Below are 25,008 nucleotides of genomic sequence, written 5' to 3' on the forward strand. Positions count from 1 at the left end.
AACTCTCAATGGAGGCCAGAGGACAAGCAGGGCATCCATTACAACAGAGGAAAGTTGGACCCCATTTAAAATTGGTAGTAAAAATGTAGCAGCGACATGCATGAAAAGGTTGTGTACGTTTATATACTAAAACTACTGCAAGGTAAAACTTTGAAAAGTTGGCTACAGTTTATTGTGATTATTCTATTTTAGACTTCAGCTTGATTGTTCAGACTAATAAGTGCAGCTAATGGAGGGAATGTGTTTATTGACTGTAGGCGAACTGTGATTGCCAGAATCAGCATGTGCTCTAACGTATGGGCAACTTCATGCTAATGTCAATCTTACTATAAAAAAGGTTTGAAATTAGGCCTATGTATGAAGGTTATGAAAAGTTTTTGACAGTATTAAAGTTTTTCACCACACTGATAGCACAAATATTAACAATATGTGGTATAAATGATCAAGTGAAGTTTCTTTTTTTAAGCATGTTTTACAAAGTCAGGGGAGTGCTGCTTTCAAAATAGTCACATCTGCAACCGTCCACATTCCTCATAAATGGTCACATGAAAATTTAAATAACAAAACAACTATTTTATGTTCTATAAAGAGCCGTCCCTGCTCCATTTGTCCGGTATTTTTGCTTCTGGTTTGTGCATTTTGATTTACGGAAATCCTACAGAGAATGTTGTCTTTCGTTTTTGTCCATCCATAACATGTTTATTGATCTTGTTTAAAATAGAAAACTTGTGCACAGACCGATATGTTCCAGATGTCTGGACTCTATCATCAGGGGTCTAGTAAAATATAAACTGATGGTTCAATATATTGGTAACAAATACATTCTCTGAGAATGTACATGTCACATCCATAACACAAAATTATACTGTACAGTACATAATGCTGAAATAAAATCTCTCAAACCCATCAAGGTATTGTGCAATCCAAGACACTGTGGAGAAGATAAATAAAATGTTTCTTCCTAGTTTATAGTAAAAATTTTTAGTTTAGTCAAAAAATTTGTTTTAAAAGATTGAGAAAAAAAAATTCTCAGAATATATTGCCAACAAAGGTTATATAACAAAGAATTGAGATGAACTTTTGTTATTGACCAAAAACTTATTTTCCACCATAATTTGCAAATAAATTCTTTAAAAATCAGACAATGTGATTTTCTGTCTCTCATAGTTGAAGTGTACCTATGATGAAAATTACAGGCCTCTCTCATCTTTTTAAGTGGGAGAACTTGCACAATTGGTGGCTGACTAAATACTTTTTTGCCCCACTGTATATCTTTATATCTTTTAAATGTATTTGTCCAACTCTGTAAAGAAATATACATTGAGTAAATGTATATATAAGACCTCGGCTCAAACTTTTCATGTGACTTTTTCATTTGGCACAATCAACCGTCAGTTAAGAAAGGGCAGAGTTTTAAAAACGAAACCCTTTAGGATCTTTTATTTTCTCGTTTTGGGCACACCTCACTTAAGGGATACAAGTCATACAGGTTTCAAATGAAAATAGGGTGTGTTCATTATGACAGAATTTTCATTTTGAAGGTGAACTATTCCTTTATGTCGGATTTATGAAACAAATTTCCTGTAAAGTTTGAAAATAAATTCTATACTGCATATATCCTCAGAAAACAAGTCTGTTTTTTAATTTTAATAAAAAAAATTAAAAGATAAACAAGACATAGATCGACTGACTGTACCACACCCATAACAACAAAATCAATGTTGCGTGACTTGTTTTGTGCGTGTCTTGGACTATGCTTTGTGATTTATTCCCGTTGTTTAGGTGTCATTACTCTGTGGCAGTGTGAATGAGTCTGAGTAAGCGTGATTAACAATCTGGTGACTGGATCTCTGACCAGAGACAGAGCTGGAGGAAAACAGCCAGCTTTTACATTCGCCAAATTGATGGGTTCTGTCGTGAGCTTTCTGCCTTCTCGCTCGAAGCGGTATTGACTAAAGCGCTCTCCGTGTCAATCTCTCATGGCCGGTTCATCGGGTTTGTTAAATAATCTGTTGGCACACGTCTGATCACATTAGGACCCTCATGTTTTGGCTGATGTTGAATGCGATGACTGCCGGGAAGGCTTTGTGATTTGTGGTATTTCAAAAGGAACCACCACAGACAAAAACCTTCAAACCCGAAGGATTTATAGTCTTGATGGTAAAATGAAATCTATCTCAATGCGAGCAAATACAATGAGGACCTCACCTGAACCTGAGCTACTCGAAATGTAAGTAGAGTGTGTTATAAAACACCTTTGATAATGTTGTTGAAGAACTTAAAGTCTTTCAGCCAGAATGTACGAGATCTGAAATAGGGGCCTTGTTGTACCACTGATGTTGTACCACTGACGTACTTTTTCTTCTGTGAACCATTGATTGAACGTCTCTCCGTACAGTTCAGGATGTGAAAGATGATGTGAGACCAGTGTGTATTTAAGAGCTTATAAAAGATTAGACAGTTTCTCTTGACTTGACAGCGTAATGACTCAAATGTATGAGCCACGCTTCTTTTCCAAGAAAAGACAAAGCCATTCTAGGAATGACAAAAAAAAGAAAGCTGTATATACCTGGCTATAGGCTTTTCCTAGACTTTTTTAGGTCTGCATATCAAATTTCTTCCTGCAACAGGCTTCTGTAAAGTAGTTTTTTAGAGATTGGTTTGTATATTGTTATTTGACTATTTAGACAAGTTAAACAAAACAGAATTGTTCCCACTTTCCTAAACCTTTAGATTGCAAACTGATTCTAGATCAAAATCTCAGAATATTTATATATATATATATATATAAATTAAATTACTAGTAAGTGTTTAGTTTTGGGCTTATGCAGGTTGATCTAACAAGTGTATAAAGCCCTATGACTGATAAGAAATTGTATCAGGGTGCTAAAGTTAAATAATTACATATATCACTGTGTTCATCTGAATTCTGCTCCTCTTGAATCAGGACCCAAAAATAGCATCCAGCTGGTGTCAGACTTGAAATACCACGTTCCAGTCTCCACAAGCGAGTCAGCCAGTTACTTGGATGTGTTTACTGGGGTAATAAATGTTATCATCTAGACACCCTCTTTTCAACAAGCAACTCTCCTGTTTGCCCTGTCATCACGCACTATGACACTGAAGCGAAAACACAGTTTCTGTTTGGTTGTCGTAAACACACTCACCAATATTTACGACCTAGTTCTCGCTTGTCAAACGCACCCAACGCTAGAGCATTCCGACCCCCACACATACATTTAAAGCTAATCGTGGCACTGATGGTTGTAAATTTCACGTTGTAAAATGTAAAGCATGTTTTGCTGTAGTGATGTCAGTCTCCAGCTGCTGTGTAGTCGTGAAAGAGACACTGACCTTCCAACACAGAAGTCTTGCGGATACACACAAGTCCTCTTACACCATCTGCTTCAAGTTCTTAGTTCAGGAATGTCCTGAACTCACCTGCTTTCTGCTGAGTGTCTCTGTTGAATTGGAACATGAACAGACCTGATGTCTAATGGTTTGTTTTTTGTGATACCCGGTAAAAACCATCTGCTAGCTATGGATGTTAAAGGGCTAGTTCACCCAAAAATAAAAAAGTCTGTCATCATTCATTCAGCCTCTCGTCATTTCAAACCTGTATGACATTTTTTTCCCCACAGCACACAAAAGAAGATATTTTGAAGAATGTTGGTAACCGGCACTTATTCACTTGCATTGGTTTTGTGTCCATAAGTGAATGGGTGCTGGTGCTTTTCAGGTACCAGCTTTCTTCAAAATACCATCTTTTGTGTTTTGCGTAGAAAAGTCATACAAAAGTCATATATTTTTGGGTGAACTATCCCTTTAAGTTATGTGCTTAGTTTTTAAAGCATTTTTCATGTTCCTCAATATGTAGAGCTTTGTATTCACAGTGAGCACTTCCAGTTGAGCTTTATAACCCCAAACTGTTTTGTTATCCCCATCTTTGTATCTCTGGTAGTTTCCACAGGTACCACTTAAGTGTTCAATTATTAATTCAGCTTTAAAAATAGACTTGAGTACTTAGTCACAAAACTTGGTTTTAGCAAACAACCCTTATCAAAGCACTAAATATTCATGATTGAAAGATCACTTACTGTAGTGCATTTATCTCATAAACCTGAACTATTTGAGGACCAGAATGATGTTTGTTTGTTGTTTTTTAGTCGGTTTCATCAATCTAACTTGTATGCATTTGCATCTGTGCAAAAGAAAGCATTTGTTATTTCGAAGCCCCTCGTACACGAGCGTTTAGAAAACGTTTGCATGCCAGCAGCGTTAAAAATAAAAATCTCATTAGTGTAATAGAGCTCAAAATGCTCCATTAAAAGGTAATTATGTTTGGTTGATGAGAGCTGTAAATGAACACAAAAACAAACACTTGTCAAGATCCAAAGCAGTAACTGAATGGAGTTTTTAGAATGAAAGCGACGTCTTTTGTGATCGGTCTGACCCTGTAAACAGCCAGTGATTAACCGACAGTAAATCTCGGCATCTTTTGATGACAATGCTCCTACCTAATTAAGTTTTTCATTACGGAGTCCGATGACAACTTGATTGATTCGCCTACTTTTCAATGCTTTTTCAATCCCAGAACACACCAAATTCTCCAAAGGCCAAAGACTATAGGAATATTGATGAGCTTGTCACACACCATAAATGTCCTTTTTAATTATTTATGATGATATTTGATACATTGGAAACTTTGATATTTCTTTTTTACTTGTCACATTTGTAAATACCAGGTATGAGTGCATTAGCCATCCCAACATCTGAGTTAGCTGTTTGGTACACATCGATTCATTCAGCTTTGATTTCATTTAACCCATTTTCACCTTTTTACTAATGTCGTTCTATAGAGGTTTCCTTCGTTTTTTACGTTAGAGTCATAATTTCATGCAACATTAGCTGTGTAATTGTTTGTTAAATAACAAGGGTTAGCTAGGATCACATTGCTAATGAATGCCACGTTGTTTAAGAGTCTCAATGGACACAAAACCATAGTTAGCCCCATAAGAATGAAAATCACAAATGATAACTCTTAAATATCTCAGTTGTAAAGGAGTATATTGGAAAATGAAAACTTTTCCCAATTTCCAATGCTCAATTGATTCCAAAGTCATCAATGTTTTTGTGATAGACCAAGAAATCTAGAAATGTAACTGACATAAAGAAAAGCTATCAATAAGTTATATTTTACCCAAAAATGAAAACAAGCCTATGGTTCACGTGCATTCGAGAGATGACGAAAATAGACATAAACTTTAATAGCGCTGTCAATAAGGATATTTCTCTTCAACAAATGATACTAATATGATACGTGGTATTATCCGACTGCATTATTGTTCAAGAAGAAAACCATATTCAGTTAGGATGGCTGGGGGGTTAGTAAAACATGGGGACATTTTGATTTGCTAGTAAAGTTTCCCTTTAAGCTCCATTTTCGCTCACAGGTGGTTTCGCACTCCGACACCTGGGTCTCATGCCAACAGTTTTAATAGGAAAAAGCTATTATTATTTATCATTTTCAAGTGTCAGGCTTCCAGAAGGCAACATTACTGTGTCATTTAGCTAAAGACTGGATGACGGAAGAGCAGCCCACCTGGAACAACAGATTCCCGTCCCAACCGAACTAAATGGGCATAAAAAGAAACTACAACAGAATCTCTTTGTGTTCATTAGCTTTCTTGAATATATCATCATCTCCTGACACACTCCGTTCCCTGCAGCTTCTTTGTTTCCAGCCTTTTCTTCACAGCGTTATTCCCACCAAGCTGGAATGTGGAGTATCGACAGCAGCTCATAAATCACTGTAGTGACAATATGGGTTTAGTAACTCCCATGATGCGCAGTCACATCCCATAAACATTCCAGATGCTTTGGTTGAACGCCAGATGTTTGTGGTTTTTGCAATGCAAAAGTCTCATGCAAACAGTTCTTTACCTATCAAGGTCAAATACTGACAACTGTCTACAGACCAAGCTTCCATATTCAATATTACAATTATGGAATGCGGTTGTCTTTGTGCCTTTCTGTGTTGCCATATCCACATAATTTCAGCCAATTTTATTAATAATGAAACAAACAGCAGTTGTTTTTGCTTCACTTTACATACAGTATTATTTATCTCCTGAGTTTGATTTCAGCTATGTCCTATGGTTTTGGTTTAGACTGGACTTTTCTTGAAATATCTGGCAACAATGGTGGCATTTTGCCCTGCTCTGCGGTTTTCTGGCAGGTGTTTTATAGCAGGGGGACAGCTGGTTTTCTTGGGTCAGTGCTACTGTCTGGCTCAGCCTTATATCTAGTTAATCTCTCTGCTGCCCCGCACTTTATATGTAAGATAGGTAAATACGTTTATTCTATTTGATGTTTATTCTAACTTAACATACTATAATCAAATTTTTAAATACAGTGGTACATTGGGTAATAATTAATGTACTTGATCCAAGACAAAATGTTATGTATTTTCATTTGGTTGCATGCCACTGCAGTACCTTTAAAAGCACTGTCAACTATACTTTCAAGCAGAAAAAACAAGGCATTTCTAGTTCATAGACACTCTTTGTATGCTCTTTTCCAAGATTTTAGCCTTGTGTGAGGAACAGCTCAAAATGTAAGAAATAAAATCTACCCTTTGCTCTGGAATCTCATTATTATTACGTTCTAATACTGTCACAGTAGCTTTGACAACATCATATGCCAAAAGTCCTTCACAACGTCCTTTTTTATATGTCTTTGATTCATATGTACTTTACATTTCAGCTTTAAGGGATTGTTCACACAAAATAAAAAAAATCTGTTTTCATTTATTTTCCTGCATGTTGTTTAAAATCTGACTCTTTATGTCTGTGGAACACAAAAGGAGATATTTTATATTATTCTTTATTTTTGTGTCTAAAGTCAATACAGGCCAATGTTGTTTGGCTACCAGTGTTCTTCAAAACATCTTTTATGTTCTGCATAAAGGTCATACAAGCAAGACAGGTTTGAAATGACATGAGGGTGAGTAAATGATGAAATTATTTTTCATTTTGGGGTGAACTATCCCTTTAAACACTTTGTAGACTCACTAAATTAAGTGGTCTCCTCCCATTTTGAATCTGATATCATCTGAGGACACGAGTGTGCAGTCAATCCTGGGCATGTGGCTCTAAAACACCTGTGTCACCTTGATGCTACTGGACTCTCCATCAACACAAATCAGCAACAGGCGGATGGAGGAGGAGAGGACTCCCTCTGTCTCTCTCCCTTTCTCTCTCTCTCTCTCTCTACCTCTCCTCTCTCTCCCTCTCTCTCTCTCTCTCTCTCTCTCTCCCTTTCTCTCTCTCTCCCTCTCTCTCTCTCTCTCTCTCTCTCTCTCTCCCTTTCCTCTCTCTCTCTCTCTAATGGGGCTGGAGGAAGGGATGAATGCTGTGAATGGTCTCCCTCACTGCTCACTCCTCTTATTATTATTTTCCATCCTGATTCTCGCCAGCCCATGAATAGTCAATAACAAAACAACAGGCAGGAAGTGAGGACCAGATGCTGAGATCCATGCTTGGAGTTGTATGTATGAAGAGACGGTTCTGACCACATGTGACAGAGGATTACAATTTGACTTTTTAAACTCTTCTTTTTTTCACTTGGAACACAGTTTGTCTTTCTTTTTGGATTTACTATGTAAAATTTACGGCACCTGCCTCGTAACGGATCTATGAAGGGCAGAATCTGCATAGAGAGAACATTGAATATTGTCTGACATATAAGGCTGTTGGTGTCAGGCGGTATAGAGGGCACACGTTCAGCTGTTTGAATTGGGGACGGTGTGGAGGCAGACCTGTGTTTGGGGAACACATGGTGGATTTAAAAGTGTGTGTTTTCCGTCAGGTCATCCCGGCAGTGCTTTACGGATTCTTCACAGAGAGCTGCACACATTGGATTAACTGGAAGAATGTTTCTATGGGCTGGAAGCAAAGGAGCTCAAACATCAGGAAGTGGGAGGAGGTAAAGTAAAACGACAAACTAACTAAACCACTGTATAAGTACTGTATAATTTTGGGTTCGCTTGTGAGAAGCAACAAGAAAAGAAGACAAACTTGCAAAGCTAAACTAAAATATTCACAATCTCTTGTTTATACATAATATATTTATTTAATTTAGAGATGAATCATTTCATATTTAGTTATTGATAATGATTTAATTTAATTACATTTTTTTTTAATTTAATTACATGAAAGTTCTCTTAGTGTTATTGTTACAATACATAGTTTATTTAATGCAAAGATTGTATTCCTTAGTATTGTAACATCATAGTTTATTTGATGTAAAGATTTAACTCAGTCTTGATATTAAATCGTACTTTATTTAATTCAAAAAGTTTGGTTCCACTGCATAATAGTGGATTTAATGGAGAGATTTTTGCAATTGTTGCATCATTCACTATTTGTGTGACGGCACATCATACAAGTTCATTTAGTGCAAATATTTTTCTCTTATTATTACATCATAGTTCATATAAAGAAGGAAAATTGTTTATTCACCCACAGAGATTTTAGTGACTATTACTGTTACTTCATATATGAATAAACTATAGTTTATCAATGCAGAGAATTCACTCACTATTACTAGCAGTTAAGTCTGCATGTATTTTGATTTAGCCGTGATAAATTATTTATACTTGAATGCGCATAATATAATGAATGAGCATGAAATCATGAGCAAACCAATGTTGGATACTGACGTAAATCCCAGGAAGTAATTTGTGGGTTTGTGATGCTTTTGACCACTGTACTCACAGTAATTATCCAAAGGTCACTGATAAAGATAGACAGGTTAGACAGCTTCCCTTCAGCACCATGCATAATCTTCAAAAGCAATATGACCTGCTGTTGAAACATGATTAAATAATCATAAGCTAAATATTTGCAAGGGACTTAACTATGCATATGTAATAGAACAGTGCATGGCACATTCCTGTGTCAGTATGGGTTTAGTCTAGGAAACACAGCAAATTCGTCCTGAACAATAAGATTGTTCTTTGTAATTTGTTATTATGCAGTAACCGATGAACCAAAGCATCAGTTTCTTAAAAATGTGTGGTCAAACCACCATGTTTCATATAATAATTATTAGTTTAGTTTTAAAGTTTTTATACGAACCTTGCCTACATTCATCTCTTCAAGTGTCTTTGTGGGTTTTCACATGTCACTTGTTCAGGAGCATTTATCAGAAGATCCGTGAGTATGATATTTTGGAGAAGAGGAGGACGGTGACCGCACTGAAAGCTGGAGAGGACAGAGCCATCCTTTTAGGCCTCAGCATGATTCTCTTTTCAGCCATGATGTACTTTGTGTTGGGCATTACAATGGTCCGCTCATACTCAGACAGGTAAAGATGCTCAGTCACCCTGGACCACACAGACTCAATAATATCACAACAAATACTCATCATGTGTTCTTGAGTGACTTGGGGCAGCTATCTATCCTATTCTGTTCTATTATCTGGACACATCTTGTTCTATTTCTAAATCTAATTTCGCAAATGCTGTCATTGTTCTGTTCTGTTCTATTCTATACATTTGATTTGTAGATTATAACAGTTTCCCATATTCCATTCTATTTTATTTTATAAATCTGTAGATAACAGTTTCTCATATTCTATTCTATTCTATTCTATTCTATTCTATGCCATGCCATGCTATTCTATTCTATTCTATTCTATTCTATTCTATTCTATTCTATTCTATACATCTGTAGATTAGAACAGTTTCACATGTTCTATTCTATTCTATAAATCTGTAGATTAGAACTGTAGATTAGAACTATTATATTACATTCTATAGAATAGAGTTCTATTCTATTCCATGCCATACCATTCCATTCTATAAATTTGATTGGTAGATTATAACAGTTTCTCATATTCATTTCCATTCCATTATATTCTATAAATCTTTAGATCACAACAGTTTCTCATATTCTATTCATATGCTATTGTTTTCTGGTCACATCATGTTCTATTCTATAAATCTGTAGATTGCTGCCATTTCTCAAATGCTGTCATTATTCTATTCTATTGTACTCTATTCTACTGTACCCTACTCTATTCTATTCTAGAAATCTGTAGATTGAAGCTGTTTCTCATTTTCTGGTCTTTTTATGTTTTTTATGTTATGCAGCAGTATGTCATTCTATTGTATTCGTGAGAGCTATTTCTCATTCTTCTCTGATCTTTGCATGTTTTAGATTGTATAAGGTACTATAGTGCTTTATTCTGTCCTGCTTGTGAATGCTTGTGATTACAGGTGTTTCCTTTAAATATAACACATTATTATATATTATTATTACTCTCCTCACCTGGTTCATAAAATGTTTTCCAATTTCAGTAATCCGGTAAAACACTAATTCTTGTTCACGGTGTAGTGCACATTAACAGATTCCGTCCCTGCCATCATTACTAGCAGCTGAAATTTGGTCCTGCCATTCCAAATAACACACTGGCCCACTACAGATTGCATTTAGATAAGCACTGACATAGGCTTCAGTCAAAGACAATTAAAGAGGCAGCTGAGCATTTGGAATAAAAGGGAACATGAATCTTGATATTCATAGCAAAGACATTGACTAACATGCAGTTGAGCATCACAACAGACGGCCAAATTACCAACATGTGCCCAAGTGCATATGGATGGTGACCCTGATGTCATGCTTGGTCTGTCATGATGATGGCTCAGAATGAAAGCTTTGATTATATGTTGCAATGTGCAGTTAATACGATATTTCTGTTCATCCTATGTTTGCAAATTGATGTATTTATGTAAACATTGAACATTTGGAACAAAACTTTGTAGAAAGGTCTGTCTCCTGCTTTTAACTGACCCACACATCACCACATCCCTTCCTGCATGAAAAAATAATTAGGCGTCCTCTCTAAGTAAGGGCACTAAGGGTAGGTAACCAAAAATCTCAAAATGTTTTAACATTTCTCTTCTTTCTCTCAGCGTTTGGACAGGAGAGTCAATCTGCACAGTGCTGAACTCTAGTGTAGTTGTCGAAGTAAACTGTAGCTACAGTTGTGGCTCTGAATGCTGGAAGAGCTCCAGGTATCCGTGTCTTCAGGTGTACGTCAGTCTGAACTCCACTGGCAGGGTTATGAAACTCTCCCACAACGAAGAGGTCTATGAGGCCAACCCTGAGGTACACCACACCTGACCATATGCATTACACTATATCCTATACACTATACACCCTATACACTATATCCCATTTCCTGTCCATGATGAAATGTATCGGTGAAACTACTATCTTGCGAAAAATCAAGAGCACACATTTATACCAAATTCATACTGTATATGATTGGGAAAGGAGAAGATGAATGTGCTTTCAGACTCTACTTCATCAGTTCTGCTTTGTCGCTTTGCTTGTATTTGGATAAACTTGAAACGGCACTAATTATCAGTTAGTATATTCATTATTATCTGTGACAACCCAATTAACAAATCATTTAATCTTAAATGGAGATAACAGGTTCCTTTCTGCTTTGTGAAAAAATCCCTGAGGATTATGGTACACAGAGTAAAAGAAGGGAAATCATGCTCATTTTCCATAATATGGGTGTAATTACTGTAAGTAATTAAAAACAATTGCAGTAGTCATGATATACAGTACTTGCATTACAGATATATCATATTAAATATTTAGTAAAAACTATATTTTATTTACATCTGGGTTAGAAATACATTCTATTTCTATGTATAGAAAAATATACAGGCGTGGACAAATTTATGGGACCATTTGAGCAATATTTTCATTGCTATTTATAGGTATGTGTTTAGGTAAAATGATCATGTTTGTTTTGTGAAGTTAACTACTGACAATATTTATCCCAAATTTCAAATTCACATTTGCATTTATCTGCAGAAAATAACAGAAAAGACGTTCAGCATTTTTCAGACCTCCAATACTTCTAGGAAAACAAATCACATTCACTTTTAGGCAACACAACAGTTATGTTTGCACATATATTTAAGTAAAACAATGATGTCATAGCCTTGATTTATATCACAGTATAAATGTGTCTGGTCATGCTGTAAGTCTTTCACATTACTGTTGGATGACTTTGTCACTCCTGTGGTTTAATTTTGTTGAAATTCAATAGACACTAGACTGGAATGACCACAATACATCTGAAAATGCTGATTCAATTAGAATTTGGAATGGTCTCTTTATTTTTAGGGTGTCTAGCTATGTTTGATTTTTACTAAACACATTTCCTTCATTCCCCAGTGTTTTTATATGCCAAAATGTCACAAGGATCACACGCTGATGCACACCATCGTGATGAACATCTCAGAGCGGCTAAAGACGCACATGCAGGTATCGTGTTACTACGACCCTTCGGAGCAGCACGACAGCGTTCTCCTGACGCGTCTCTATGGTCGGCGGGCCATCATGAGCTCTCTCCTCTGGCCCACGTGCACGCTTGTGGGAGGCATGCTTATCATCGCCATGGTGAAGCTCAATCAGTATCTGTCTTTCCTGTGCGAGCAGATCAGTCGTATCAAAAGGTGAGACTGATGGTGTGGAGATAGATCACCCCAGACCGGAGGGCGGCAGCTTCTCATTTGCACTAACATCAGATGGGCTGGAGAGACGGAGAGAGGTCTCTAATCGCTGTGTTCCTTGCAGGATGGGGCTGTACTCTCTAACTGGAAACTCTCAGGGCAGGGTCAGTATTCGGAAGTATAACGGCGGCATCCAGGACGGGGTTTAAACGCAACACAAGCTGTCAGCGCACACGTATAAGTCAACAGACACAGAAACCAACACATGAGACTTGAGGCGTTTTGGCTCGCGTGGTCTTCCTCTGACCCCCCATCACCCCTGTTAATCTATTCAGGTTGTGTTGACAGCAGGTTGTGTTGGCTCAGCAGGGCCCCTAGTGGTCGTAGTTGGGATTTCCAGACTTCTTTTGAAACTCAATGAGCAACGTATACAAACTAGATGTGGGTGTACATTACATTCGCTGACCACCGGACTGCAGCGACTTAATTCCATGAAGGCTGAATCTAATCGACCGGCGCTGTCACCTGCATACTTCCATCTGCTGCTGTATGTGACTGCTGGCATTCGTGTCTATTTGATAAACACTTCTCTTAAAACCAAAGGTCATTTTGTTAAGTGCTACTAATATGTGTCTTCTAACTGCTGAGTGCTTTTTTGTGGAAAATCCAGTAGTAAACTGTTAAAGTTACGGTGTGAATGAGCAAAAGCTCAGCAGCTGTGTTCCAAATACTAGTGAGTTGTCTACCTAGACAGCGTTTAAAGGAATCGTAGGCAATTCACAATATTTATTTTTCATAGAGTATTGTATCGATACTTTGGCTATTAGCCGCATGCTAACATCAAGCAACATTGTTTTCTACTGATGGCAATTCAACGTTGAGTGTGACTACGCCTGTGTGGTACCCCAATATTCTTTCATCATTTATTTACCCTTGTATGATTTAAACCTGACTTTTTCTTCGTAGAACTAAAAGGAAGATTTTTCTGAAATGTCCATATAAGTCAATAGGACCAGTGTTGTATGGTTACAAACATTCTTCAAAATATCTTCTTTTGTGTGCTGGTCAAGAAAGAAAGTCACACAGGTTTGGAAATGACGTGAGGGAGAGAATTTTCACACATTTAGAAACAGTTTTGGGAGAAGTGCTTCTAGGTTTACTGTTGAATTAGTCCTGCATACATTTATGGGTATACAGTACAAAGCGGCTTGTAGCATTTTCACATCAACTGTGAAAATGAATCTGTTTATCACAGATCTGCATTTATTGTTACATGGTTAATGAAATGGCTTTATGTTAAGAAGGATCCTTAAATCATACGTTGTTTGTAGGTTGAAGATGTTTGATGTATTTTGTCTTTTGCCAATCAAACACAGCAGGATAACTGAATGATGTTTAGAATTTTGCACAGAAAGAATCAACAGTGCCTCTTTTTTACAGCGAATGAATAAAAACGGTAAAGCCTCCTGGTCAGTTAACATTATTTGAAACATACTAAACATGCAAAGAATCACATGCACATTAATTCAGTAACATTTTACAGCAATGTTTCAATAGTAAATGCATTAGCTACTTACAATGAACCACATACATTGTTACAACATTTATAAATCTGTGTTAAGGCAAGTTCATTGTCCATAATGTTAACTAATGTTAACAGATATATGTTTTGATTGAAATTGTTGGTCATTGTTTAATATATTTCAGCTCCAATAGTTTTGATGTTACACTTCCTATTTCTAACATACATAAATTCATGATTTATTCATAATTTAACCAACTTGAACCAATTAATTGCAACGTAATGTAATGTAATGTAAAGTAACTTGTAAATTTGATTTAAACAATTTGATTTAAATTGAAGGCAGCATCTGAGCTTAAGTTTTAAGATGTTATTATTTACAACTCAGTTGTAAAAAAGAAGAGGACGGCCATGTCATTTTTCTGCTGGGTTTGATTTGGTTTGCGGTGACACACCATTGGTCCTGTTGGCCAGTTGATGGGATCTGTCTGATCTAGAGAGTTTTATTGGGTCTGCAAGCAAGGTATTGCTCATAACTCCAGAATAACTATCTGCCAGACAGAGTGATGGGATATGGCGATGAAGTTCACAGCAGGGTCTGATTTCTGTTTCAGACGCGACGGACTGGTTTACGGTCTTTTGTCAAACCTAGTCATATAATATGCATTCAATAGAACATCATAGCTAATTTAATGGCCTTTATAAAAATATAAATCACCAGTTTTAGACACAAACAATCCAGTGGTGTGTTTTTGGAGCAGAAATGCAAAATGTACAATGTGACAGATTTTGGATATACAGTATATTAATAAAATAAAGGCTCAGAATAGATAAACAGCACAGGTATGATGGTTCAGGTGATGTAGCTGTTATCGCGAGGCAGTTGAGACAAAACATTTAGCAAGTTTGTTGCCCCATTTCACCTCAACACACAATGAACAGGGCCATCTCTCTCCCTCTCCCTTATCTGGGAACAGGAAAGCCCACACTTCCTGCTGTTCCCCTGGCAACAGAACATGATCATGACCTGACGGACACTTCCTCACAAATATGGTCCTTCCTGTGCTTGATCCATGCAGCTGTGGGCTTTGTTAAACAGGGACATCTGTGTGTGGATCTGCCCGAGAGGGGCTGAGGACTCGGCAGAGGAAGCACTTGAGAAGAAGCTGATAATTACTGCTGTGCTGCGTGCTTATATTTAAAGTTTGTGATTTGAACAGACCTTTAACCCTCATCATTAATGTCAGTGTGATGTCATGCACTGTTTTTATTGCAGATATATATATATATATGTAACATTTACATTTAGTCATTTAGTAGACGCTTTTATCCAAAGCAATAAGTGATATGTCATAAAAGAGCAATAGTACGATAGGTGCTAATACAAAGTTACTAGTTTCAACAAAAGCTAGACCACTACCTGTTGAGACAAATCCCACAGACATACATTTATTCTGTTTTTACTCTATATTGCAAGATGTAAACACTGGTCCAGAAGCACTTCCGGATTCCTTTTTATTACATTTTTTTTGTACATACATTAATAAATGTTAAAAATTTGATGAGTTAAGTTTGTTGTATTTTATTTAAATGGTTAAATGGATAGTTCACCCCAAAATGAAAATTCTATCATGATTTCCTCACCCTAAAGTTGTTTCAAATCTGTCTTTATTTTGTTAAACACAAAGAAAGATATTTGGAAGAATGCTTGTAGCCAAACAGTTATTAGCCACCATTGACTACCATAGTAAGAAAAATTGAAATGGTAGTCAAAAGTTTCCTCTTTCGACAGAACAAAAAACTAAAACTATCTGTTTTGCTACTATGGTAGTCAATGATGCCTCATACATCTCAGTTGCTAATACTATTCCAAATATATTTCTATGTGGACAACCAAACAAATAAATAAATACAGGTTTGAAACAACTTGGGTAATTCATGCCAGGATTTTCATTTTTGGATGAACTATCACTATACAACATAAAGACAAACTATATAATCAAACATTGATGGCAACATATATTTTTTAATTAATTAATAAAAAGCTTGTTTTACTGATAACTAGTCAAATGTGGGATAAATTATTTAATGACTTACAATTTTTACAGTGTAAAAAAAAACTGGTCAATTGAGGCTATATCCTTTTATCTGTACACTAACCAAAAAGTACAGAAAGCGTTAAGATGTGAATGGCATATGAATACAATTTCTCAAGGTGTTAATAAGAATGATTTTCGTTTGTAGCTAAAAACTGGGATTAAAATATTTTTCAGCAGGAGTAGACTCACAATAAAGTATTCTGTCATTGTACTGATGTGTATATGGTACAGTATAGGCAAGTTGTAAATCTGCCTACTCTCTGTCCTCTGTGGCACTTTGGCTCCCTCTGCTGTCGATCTTTGGAGAAACGCAAACTACATTAAACAGAACCAGCCCATTTATATTACCTATTTGACCACGTTTACTCATTGCTTACTACTACTATTTTCCATAAACAGATAACAGCAATCATGACCTTAAATGGATATATGGGCAATATATGAAGTGATCTAAACTGTAAATACATAACATATACTTTATTTCAGCTCTTATTAAAATAGATATTCTTTGCCTAGATCACAGCTATGCAGACAGATGTGACACGGCATTGAAGTAAAAAGAGTGTTTGAGATCTTTGAGATCTTTTAAAGGCCTAAGATGACATAGGATGGAGTATTAACTTGCAAACACTAAAGCATGTTCCTTGCTCTGCGTTTAAAATCACAATGCATTAACCAACCAACACATACCAAGCAATGAAACGCAGATAAACCTTGCTAAAAAAATCTAATTTTAGTGGACATTTTGTCCCAAAGACAACAGCCCGGTTTCACAGACACAGCTTAGCCAGCACAATTTGTCTTTGAATTAAGATATGAATGGCTTTTATAAAGATTCCTTAGAAGAATACTTTACTGGTGTGAATCTTGAGACAAAACAATGCACGGATATATTTTAAGGTATTTCTGGGCAAATGATATTAAGTTAAAACAGGTCACGCATTCCTTTTAGTCGGAGACTAGCCTTCAGCCTTGTCTGTGAAACCAGGCCAACATGTTTAACGTTAGTCTCAATACAAATTCTGTTAATGTAGTTTCAAAAGAACAAAATTCACACAAACGTCAGATGTTTAGCTGGATTCAGTGTAGTATTGTTTGAATTCATGACCACAGTTGCTTTTAGCAGACTCATCCGTACAACAACAGACCACCAGCCAGAAACCTGCATGCACAACCTCTCGCCATTCTTAGTTATCCTAAGTGTGAATCACTGTGGGGTCAGTTGAAAGCCCCCTGCGCTGTTCTAAGACCCCAGTGCTCTTTATACCTAAAAATAAGACAACGGACAACAATGGACTGTAAACCAATACAGAATAACCAACGATGCTGAAAGAAGTCATGTAACTTCAAGCATTTGGTTTCTGAATTGCATTACACTTTTTGTAGACATGACAATGACATCAGACTGATAGCAGGTGACAACAATTGTTGATACAAGTGCGCGCACAAATGGCTCTGACCACACTGCCATAGCTTGCAGGGTGACATCACACTATCAAAATGCATTGTACCCTCTATTGGATGCAAGTTAAATGTGTGACTCATGCACACTTGTCTTAATGTAGTCGAGCAACCGTTATTTAAAGCAAGACCGTTTTCTCGATGTAGAACCATTTTTTCAAATTTATTGTAAATTAGAAGCAACTCTTAACATGAAATCTTTATATCTTAACATGAGCCAAATAAAATATAATCTATAATGCAGTTAACATGAATAAACACTCTTATCACAATCTGATTACAATTCATTGAATAAACTAGGTGGGTATCCTTAACTCATCACCACAGTGCTAAAAATAATAGCTCTTATGTACTTTATTGATCCCTAAGCATTTAATGAATATCCACTACGGTGCTCAAGTCTAAAATCCATTAGAAAATATGATGGATAGTGTGCAAGGCAAGAGTTAAACTGCAAATGGAAAGTTGACTTCAACTCTTTGGATGACTTTATCTGTTCAAAATATAAAGCTGATACATGAATGCGAAAATAGAAAGTGTATTTGTACAAGGGGAAGTTAATATGTATATTAAAAAAGGTCGAAAAGTGCAACCACACCAGTAAAAGCTTAAAGTAAGATAAAGTGTATATGAAGTATAGCAATGATTATATACTAACCGTACGCATTAACCAAATCCGTAAAAGAATTAAGAGAGCTACAGAAAGCATAATATATTTTTATTGAATTTATTTGTTTATATTTAACGCAGTTTTTCTGCATAGTTATCTTGAAGATTAGCGGTCTCAAAATATAAACACCAATTTAGTTATTCTTTTCTCATGATCACTATAACATTGACTTTTTTTTAAAACACATTGAAAACACACGAGTACATGTTTATAAAAAACAACAGAAAAAATTCTACAGTTTATCAACAAGATTCCTGTGCCCATCAATATCAACTACAGGTAATACTTTTAAGGACCTGCCTTGACCTTGTTTTTTCCCTAAACAACAAGAAAGAGAAATCAATTCTTGACTAAATGTATAATACAATTATTAATATCCATGGGCACAAGGAGCACCTTGAACAGAAGGCAAAGGGGACTGCAGTGCTGCAGGATTGGTCGGTTGTTCCTGTGGATCTGCTTGCTGATTTGTTGCTAACTAGTGAACTGATCCCCCCCTTTGCTCTGAGGAGGTTTTTTCCTAAGCAACATCAATCTCTGATGGGTTTTAGGAACGTAGACGTGGCTCCTCAGAACTGGAAAAAACAGAGAAATTAAATTGACATTTATGTAAACATGGCTGTTAAGAGACATGCTGCATACATATTATTTAACGGCGAACATACGTTCTTGAGAAATTCCTCTGCGACAATTCGGGCTCGAGCGTTGACGGACAACTTCATCTCGCTGATCTCCTTGTCAATCTCCTCCATGAAATGGATAACAAAATCCACCAGCTTGTGTTTATACATCTGTTCTGTGTGGAAGTTGGTGATCAGGAAGCTGATGTCATAGCCCTGACACAAATGAGGAAACGCGTCAAAATCAGATTAAATTATAAAAATAGCGCTTTCACACTCACAGCTTTGCACTTGTCAACTATAGTATGCACATTTCAAATAACCCACTTCAGCCTTTAAATCTCACATTAAACGCAAGAATGTTTTGTTTAATAAATGACACGTTGTCTCACCTCAACTGGCTTTCTCCTGAGGATGAAGAAGTTCTCCGCTCGCATCATCATGAACCTCATAAATTTATGGCACAAGATCTTCTCGATCTCATCCGCCTAAGAACATCATAAAAGGGTCAGAACAAACTTAAACAACTACTTACACAAGATCCTTCAGATTTAGCAGTGCATACCTGTTTGACAGCAATGCTGACTCTCACAGAGTTTATGGAGCCCTCGATCAGAACCTTCTCCTTGTCATTGCGGCTGATAACCACCGGCTGCAACAGAAGCTCTTTGCTGCTCCTGTATTGAAACCTATTAGTAAATTACTGTGTCTAAATAAACGTACATGTGTGGACGCACTCGTTTTTTTACCTGACTTCCACCTCTGGTTTATTATGCCTCTCCACTACCTGAGAGGAGAAGTTCTCCAAACACAGGGCTGCTTGAAGAGTGGCGCGCACCGCGTTCAGGTAGGGTCGCAATGTCGCTGTCTAAAAGTGAAACATCGTGTACATTTGGTCATTTTACCGGACGTCCCATGCCATTTATATACATTTACACATAAACCATGATTGTTAATTGGTAAGAGTAGTTGTATGTTTGACTACTGTGAGGAATGTGAATATATTGCACTTGATTAAGCGTTAAGGTGTCAATCAGGTCCTATAAATACTGTAAGTTAAGGTCAGAAGTATTACAAAACCTGTCTCGCAGCTGGCCAAACACAGTCAAATACTAACGAGTAGTTTTTCAGACTACATTGCTCAATTGTAGGTATGTGTGGCAAGATGTATATTTGAACATTTTTATTTAAATCTGTGTGATTTATTCGGTGACGTTAGCAAGCTAACGTTAACGTTAGCACAAATCAACACAGAGTTCCATCCTTCGATCAAATAAGACAAATATCAGCGCTCTAACGTCGTGCAAACGGGTTACGATAACAACGTTCAGCGTGGCATTTGGTGGTGAAGGCTAGAACACAAAATTATATCGTAATCAATTAAAAAGCAAGAAATATAAACCTCTTACCATCTTATACGAGGTCTGTTCTACAAGACGGAAGTCTGCACGCCACGCCTGTAGAGATGAAGGCCACGCCTTCCCTTTTCGCTTACACTGCCGTATTGTTTCTATAAGAAGAGCAACGCTATTTTATTATCGTCCTTTCGTGTGTCTGTCTAGATAAATTAGAAACAAATATACTACATTGGAGTGTAAATTGGATAATAAAATACATTTTTGCGTTTATATGGTTTAAAGAAGCAAAACCGAATAAGCACTGTGGATACAACACAGCTTTACGGTTAAACTCGGTAGCAGATTTACCTTGATTCGCTTTTTCTTCCTTATATGGCGAATAGCACGACAGATCCAATGTGTTGCAGTTTTTATAAAGCGCCAATATCACACTGCACCGTTTTGTCGCTCTTTTAGGCAAATACTAATTGTTTGAGTGTATAAAAAGAGATCATCTTTTATTATACTGGTTTAATAAGCTATTGGACGCGATCCAGTCTGGAATATACTATTCCGTGTGCAACTATGTTTTTGTGGGGAATAAAATTCACACTGGGTAACTTATTTGTAATTAAATATCGATTATAAAAAATCCAGTAACAACTATAATAAAGCATCGTAGTCTGAAATAACCGTATCACTATTGTTGTCCTTTGTAATATAGATTGTTGTTAATAAAGCTTGATCGACGTGCGCTATTCCCCCGTTTCTAAAATGGTTTAGCTAGTAATGGATGCCCCTTCGACGGAGGTAAATAATTGTATTTTTTTTAGCAAATGCATGACTTGAGTTCATTTTAATTTTCCATTTTGTCTGCTTACAAATTATAAAATGTAATTGTCAAAATAGATCGAATTCCACACATATGTGTTAATGCATTGTTGCCGGTTCCCAGTGATGTGGATAGCATACAGCATTACTAGCATGTAGCCGCTAGCTTAAACTGGATCCTTATATGTCCCTATAGTCAAATACAGAGGTCAGTGTTCAGTGTTCTTGTTTGTTTGTCTTATTTCTCAGTTTAGCGAATGAAAAGTGTGTATTTGTTTAATGAAAGCACACAACACAGGGTCGTACAGCTTGCAGTTCACACAATTACCACCTCACTCAAAACAACGTATGAAATGTATATATTATATGTATGTATACGTTTTTAATAACATTTATTGTAATTCATCTCTTTACTATTACTAATATTTGATTTCTGGGAAGCATATAACCTTTTTGCTTTATTATTTTCTCACAACCTCGCCTTTTTCAGATATAGGTTCCTGTTACTGAGAAGATGAGTGAACTTAAGGACTGTCCCCCTCTGAAGTACTATGACTTCAAACCTGTGGACCACTTGAAAGTGTGTCCACGCTACACTGCAGTGCTCAGCCGCTCTGAGGATGATGGTATTGGCATTGAAGAGCTGGACACACTTCAGCTTGAACTGGAGACGCTCCTGTCCTCTGCCAGCCGGCGCCTCCGAGCACTGGAAGAACAGAGACAGGTGAAAAGCATTGTTTTTGGTCCTTGGTTCTCTTTGTATCTCAGACACACTTATGTCATATGACTTGTATTTCTTCTCTGAAACAGATACTTACAGACTGGCAGGACAAAAAGGGGGACAAAAGGTTCCTGAAAGTAGGGAAAGACACAGAACTTTCAGCCTCATCTCGCCATTCCAAACCCAAAAAACAGAAGCTTGATGGAAAAGGTAGCCATGGTCCTGGGCCTGGTCCTGGTAGACCAAAATCAAAGAACATACAGACCAAGGTCCAGGACTTTGAATTTGATGTGGACCCACAAGATGTACCCCGCACTCCCAAAAATGATGCTCCCAACAGGTATAAGACTATGTGTTTATGCATTATATGTGTTACACACTAAATCCATGAATTCATTTAATATATTTATTTATCCAATACTGAAAAACTAATTTGTATGAATGCAAAGGATCACCCAGCCCGGCCAGCAATGTCAGTCATAATTTTTTTGTCTGTGTTAAACAGATTCTGGGCCTCAGTGGAGCCTTATTGTGCAGATATTACAAACGAAGAGATCAGAGTTCTTGAAGAGTTGCTAAAGCCACCTGAGGATGAAGCTGAGTATTTCAAGGTAAAAATCTCAACTAGAGGCTTCTTTTGGCGTCATGGACTTGGCCTTTGTAAAACTGTTTGTTTTACATGTTATTGCCTTGCAGATCCCAGCTTTGGGAAAGCATTATTCCCAGCGCTGGGCTCAAGAAGATCTGTTAGAGGAGCAAAGAGAAGGTGCAAGAGCTAATGACAAGAAGAAAAGCTTGATGGGTCCTCTTTCTGAACTGGATGCCAAAGGTAACTCTCGCGTTAAAGATAAAAAAGATATATTTTGTTGTGTTTCATTTAAAATCTGGTATACATGCTTTCATGTTTGTATGTTAAATAGTTGTTTTTCATTGTTTATGTAGATGTAGATGCTCTTTTAAAGAAGTCAGAGTCACAGCATGAGCCACCGGAAGACGGCTGTCCCTTTGGCCCTCTTACTCAGCGGCTTCTACAAGCACTGGTTGAGGTCAGTGAGTTATGTCAAAATCACTTAACATAATTATATTGCGCATCATGTAGAAGGCTTTTGTATAGTTCATATATCACAACAGTACATTTCAATTTATAGTTATTTTAAGGATATAAAAAAAGATTTTACTAGAGCATTATTTTGATATTTCTATTCTATTTGTCTTCAAATCTTTATTGTAATGTTAAAGGAAGTTAAGTTATACGAATTTCATTTTTGCTATTAAAATACGCTTTTGTGCTAATATGGCAACAAAAATAAAAGTTTCATTATGAATGCAGGAAAACATCATAGCCCCAATGGAGGATTCCCCCATTCCAGACATTCCAGGAAAGGATGATGGTGCAGGTACATCACCTCGTAGCCAGGGGAAAGCCTTCAGGTAAATATGTTGGTCCATTTGCTAGTAAATGGCTATTTTGCTAAATTGTTTTTGGGTATTAGTTTAAATTATTTAATGTGGCCTAGTTGAAAAATAAATTTTGATTCTGTTGAACATATCACTGCTGTCCTCCTGAAACCTTTCATCTATTTAATTTTTTGGATAAATCATTATTATTAGTCACCCTTTATGTTTGTCACTGAGTTTTGCAAATTATTTAACCAATAAATAGCATTTAAAAGTGTTGTCAACTTTGTCAACACCATATATAATCATTTAAAAAGTAATTTCTGAAAAAATAAGAATTTGGACATACAGGTTTCAGAAGGACAGCGACGATACCATGGACAAACACAAATGGTTTTTGGAATAAAGCATACTGATACATTGTACACAATAACTGCAATAATATTTGAAAGTAAAACATGTTCTCTTTTAACAGTGTGCCTCACACACGCTCTCTGGAGGCTCGGATAAGAGAAGAGCTAGTGTCTCAGGGCTTACTAGACTCTGATGAGAGGCAGGGTGGCGGAGGCGAGTCTGAAGATGAGGTACTAGCTGAGCTACAGAAAAGACAAGCTGAACTCAAAGCGCTTACAGCTCACAATCGTATACGCAAGCAAGAGCTGCTCAAGTGAGTCTTTTTCAAAAATCCAGATAAAAACTTGCCACACACGATGAAGTCTAGTCTTAGTTAAGAAGTCTGTAATCTTTAGACCTTTTGAAGAGTTAGAAGTAGTTAGTTTGATGTGACAAGTTCAGATTTTTTACATAGTGGTAGTCAGATGATCTCTTTGACAACTGTGGTTGAAGCAGGCCTGTTAAGTTAATATTGTAGGTGAACCTGTGTCATAGATGTGGGTTTTAAATATGTTTTGTAGTAATATACCAGGGTTAATGCGAGTTTGGAAAATTGACCTTTCATTTCTGTTCCTTTAGGTTGGCGCGAGAAGAGATGAGAAAACAAGAGCTTCGTCAGCGGGTTCGAGTTGCCGATAATGAGGTGATGGAGGCCTTCCGTCGCATCATGGCAGCCAGGCAAAAGAAACGCACACCAACAAAAAAAGAGAAAGATCAGGCCTGGAAAGCTTTGAAGGAGAGAGAAAGTATTCTCAAACTCTTGGATGGATAAATCTGACCGGCGGCTATTCCTTGATGTTTTTTTATGTGATTGTTGGCTATCGACAGGTTATACAGATAATACAAAACAGTTTTGCACCCAGTCTAATTTGAGAGACGGTTTAACAAATGTCATTTCACTGCACTGCAGGTAACATGTGAGAAAATATTTTAATAAAATATTCCCATTTTTTAACTGTCCTTGATTCAACGTAAAACCTAACCATGACTGCTTCTGGTAAATAAAGGTATTTGACACTAAAGGTTTGAAGTGCCGCTAAGAATGGATAATACGAGAATTGCAGGATCTTATACAAGATGTACTGTTTCTGTTCCGTACAGTTCCCAAATATTTGACATAAAAGACATTGAAAGCTATTATCATTATACATCATTAAAAGTATTTGTGTTAATGTGTAGGATAGATCAAAGACATTTTCTTGTTTTGAGTTTATGGTTGAAAACAAGCAAGGGTCATTTGTGTGAAAACACGAGTCTACAGTGAATATGAATGTCTGTCTTACCTTTTTGTAATTGTTCTTCTACTAGACTTTGACACAGCTGTTGCATGTATGTGTAAAAATAAACTTGTTTTTCGTACTGGTGTTCTTTTATTTCCCATCAGCGATTGAAAGTGTTATAATCGGCGGTGCTGA

General features: G+C 36.7%; 3 protein-coding genes across 8 annotated transcripts; 2 read left to right on the forward strand and 1 right to left on the reverse strand.

Annotated features, from left to right (window-relative positions):
- The first annotated feature begins 1,780 nt into the window (after positions 1 to 1,780).
- On the forward strand, positions 1,781 to 14,007 carry s100p (S100 calcium binding protein P). The gene is made up of 6 exons (XM_079483425.1): positions 1,781 to 2,230; positions 7,870 to 7,986; positions 9,199 to 9,369; positions 10,979 to 11,174; positions 12,264 to 12,544; positions 12,666 to 14,007. Exons 1-6 carry the CDS (start codon positions 2,166 to 2,168, stop codon positions 12,748 to 12,750), a joined length of 915 nt encoding a protein of 304 aa, XP_079339551.1. The 5' UTR covers positions 1,781 to 2,165; the 3' UTR covers positions 12,751 to 14,007.
- A 4,319-nt stretch (positions 14,008 to 18,326) lies between these two features.
- On the reverse strand, positions 18,327 to 20,994 carry arpc4l (actin related protein 2/3 complex, subunit 4, like). 3 transcript variants are annotated; one of them, XR_013788089.1, is made up of 8 exons: positions 20,620 to 20,786; positions 20,323 to 20,423; positions 19,663 to 19,781; positions 19,479 to 19,590; positions 19,306 to 19,401; positions 18,959 to 19,129; positions 18,690 to 18,868; positions 18,327 to 18,611 (listed from the first exon to the last, which is right to left on the reverse strand). XR_013788089.1 is itself a non-coding variant. In XM_079483430.1 (7 exons), the coding sequence occupies exons 2-7, from the start codon at positions 20,323 to 20,325 to the stop codon at positions 18,863 to 18,865; spliced, it is 507 nt and encodes a 168-aa protein (XP_079339556.1). In that variant the 5' UTR covers positions 20,326 to 20,423; positions 20,620 to 20,994; the 3' UTR covers positions 18,327 to 18,862. The 3 variants fall into 3 exon arrangements, 2 of the variants coding, with proteins under 2 accessions (XP_079339556.1, XP_079339557.1); XM_079483430.1 differs by having other exon boundaries at positions 18,327 to 18,868; positions 20,620 to 20,994; XM_079483431.1 differs by having other exon boundaries at positions 18,327 to 18,868; positions 20,323 to 20,471; positions 20,620 to 20,810.
- On the forward strand, positions 20,412 to 25,007 carry tada3l (transcriptional adaptor 3-like). 4 transcript variants are annotated; one of them, XM_079483427.1, is made up of 11 exons: positions 20,661 to 20,866; positions 20,975 to 21,060; positions 21,331 to 21,449; positions 21,572 to 21,805; positions 21,892 to 22,142; positions 22,308 to 22,413; positions 22,499 to 22,631; positions 22,745 to 22,848; positions 23,133 to 23,233; positions 23,676 to 23,867; positions 24,173 to 25,007. In XM_079483427.1, exons 4-11 carry the CDS (start codon positions 21,596 to 21,598, stop codon positions 24,363 to 24,365), a joined length of 1,290 nt encoding a protein of 429 aa, XP_079339553.1. In that variant the 5' UTR covers positions 20,661 to 20,866; positions 20,975 to 21,060; positions 21,331 to 21,449; positions 21,572 to 21,595; the 3' UTR covers positions 24,366 to 25,007. The 4 variants fall into 4 exon arrangements, with proteins under 4 accessions (XP_079339552.1, XP_079339553.1, XP_079339554.1 ...); XM_079483426.1 differs by lacking the exon at positions 21,331 to 21,449 and having other exon boundaries at positions 20,412 to 20,866; XM_079483428.1 differs by lacking the exons at positions 20,661 to 20,866; positions 21,331 to 21,449 and adding an exon at positions 21,206 to 21,289 and having other exon boundaries at positions 20,923 to 21,060.
- Position 25,008: the final 1 nt, after the last annotated feature.

The sequence above is a fragment of the Barbatula barbatula genome (genome assembly GCF_947034865.1).
Source record: "Barbatula barbatula genome assembly, chromosome: 20".
Taxonomy (NCBI): Eukaryota; Metazoa; Chordata; class Actinopteri; order Cypriniformes; family Nemacheilidae; genus Barbatula; species Barbatula barbatula.

Coding starts and splice junctions, on each gene's coding strand:
- s100p (XM_079483425.1), top strand. CDS start 2,166: ATGAAATCTATCTCAATGCGAGCAAATACAATGAGGACCTCACCTGAA. Junction 9,370..10,978: donor GTCCGCTCATACTCAGACAG/GTAAAGATGCTC, acceptor TCTTTCTCTCAG/CGTTTGGACAGGAGAGTCAA. Junction 12,545..12,665: donor CAGATCAGTCGTATCAAAAG/GTGAGACTGATG, acceptor TGTTCCTTGCAG/GATGGGGCTGTACTCTCTAA.
- arpc4l (XM_079483430.1), bottom strand. Junction 19,591..19,662: donor AAACCAGAGGTGGAAGTCAG/GTAAAAAAACGA, acceptor GTTTCAATACAG/GAGCAGCAAAGAGCTTCTGT. Junction 19,402..19,478: donor TCAGCATTGCTGTCAAACAG/GTATGCACTGCT, acceptor TGATGTTCTTAG/GCGGATGAGATCGAGAAGAT.
- tada3l (XM_079483426.1), top strand. CDS start 21,596: ATGAGTGAACTTAAGGACTGTCCCCCTCTGAAGTACTATGACTTCAAA. Junction 21,806..21,891: donor CACTGGAAGAACAGAGACAG/GTGAAAAGCATT, acceptor TCTCTGAAACAG/ATACTTACAGACTGGCAGGA. Junction 22,849..23,132: donor TTCTACAAGCACTGGTTGAG/GTCAGTGAGTTA, acceptor TTATGAATGCAG/GAAAACATCATAGCCCCAAT.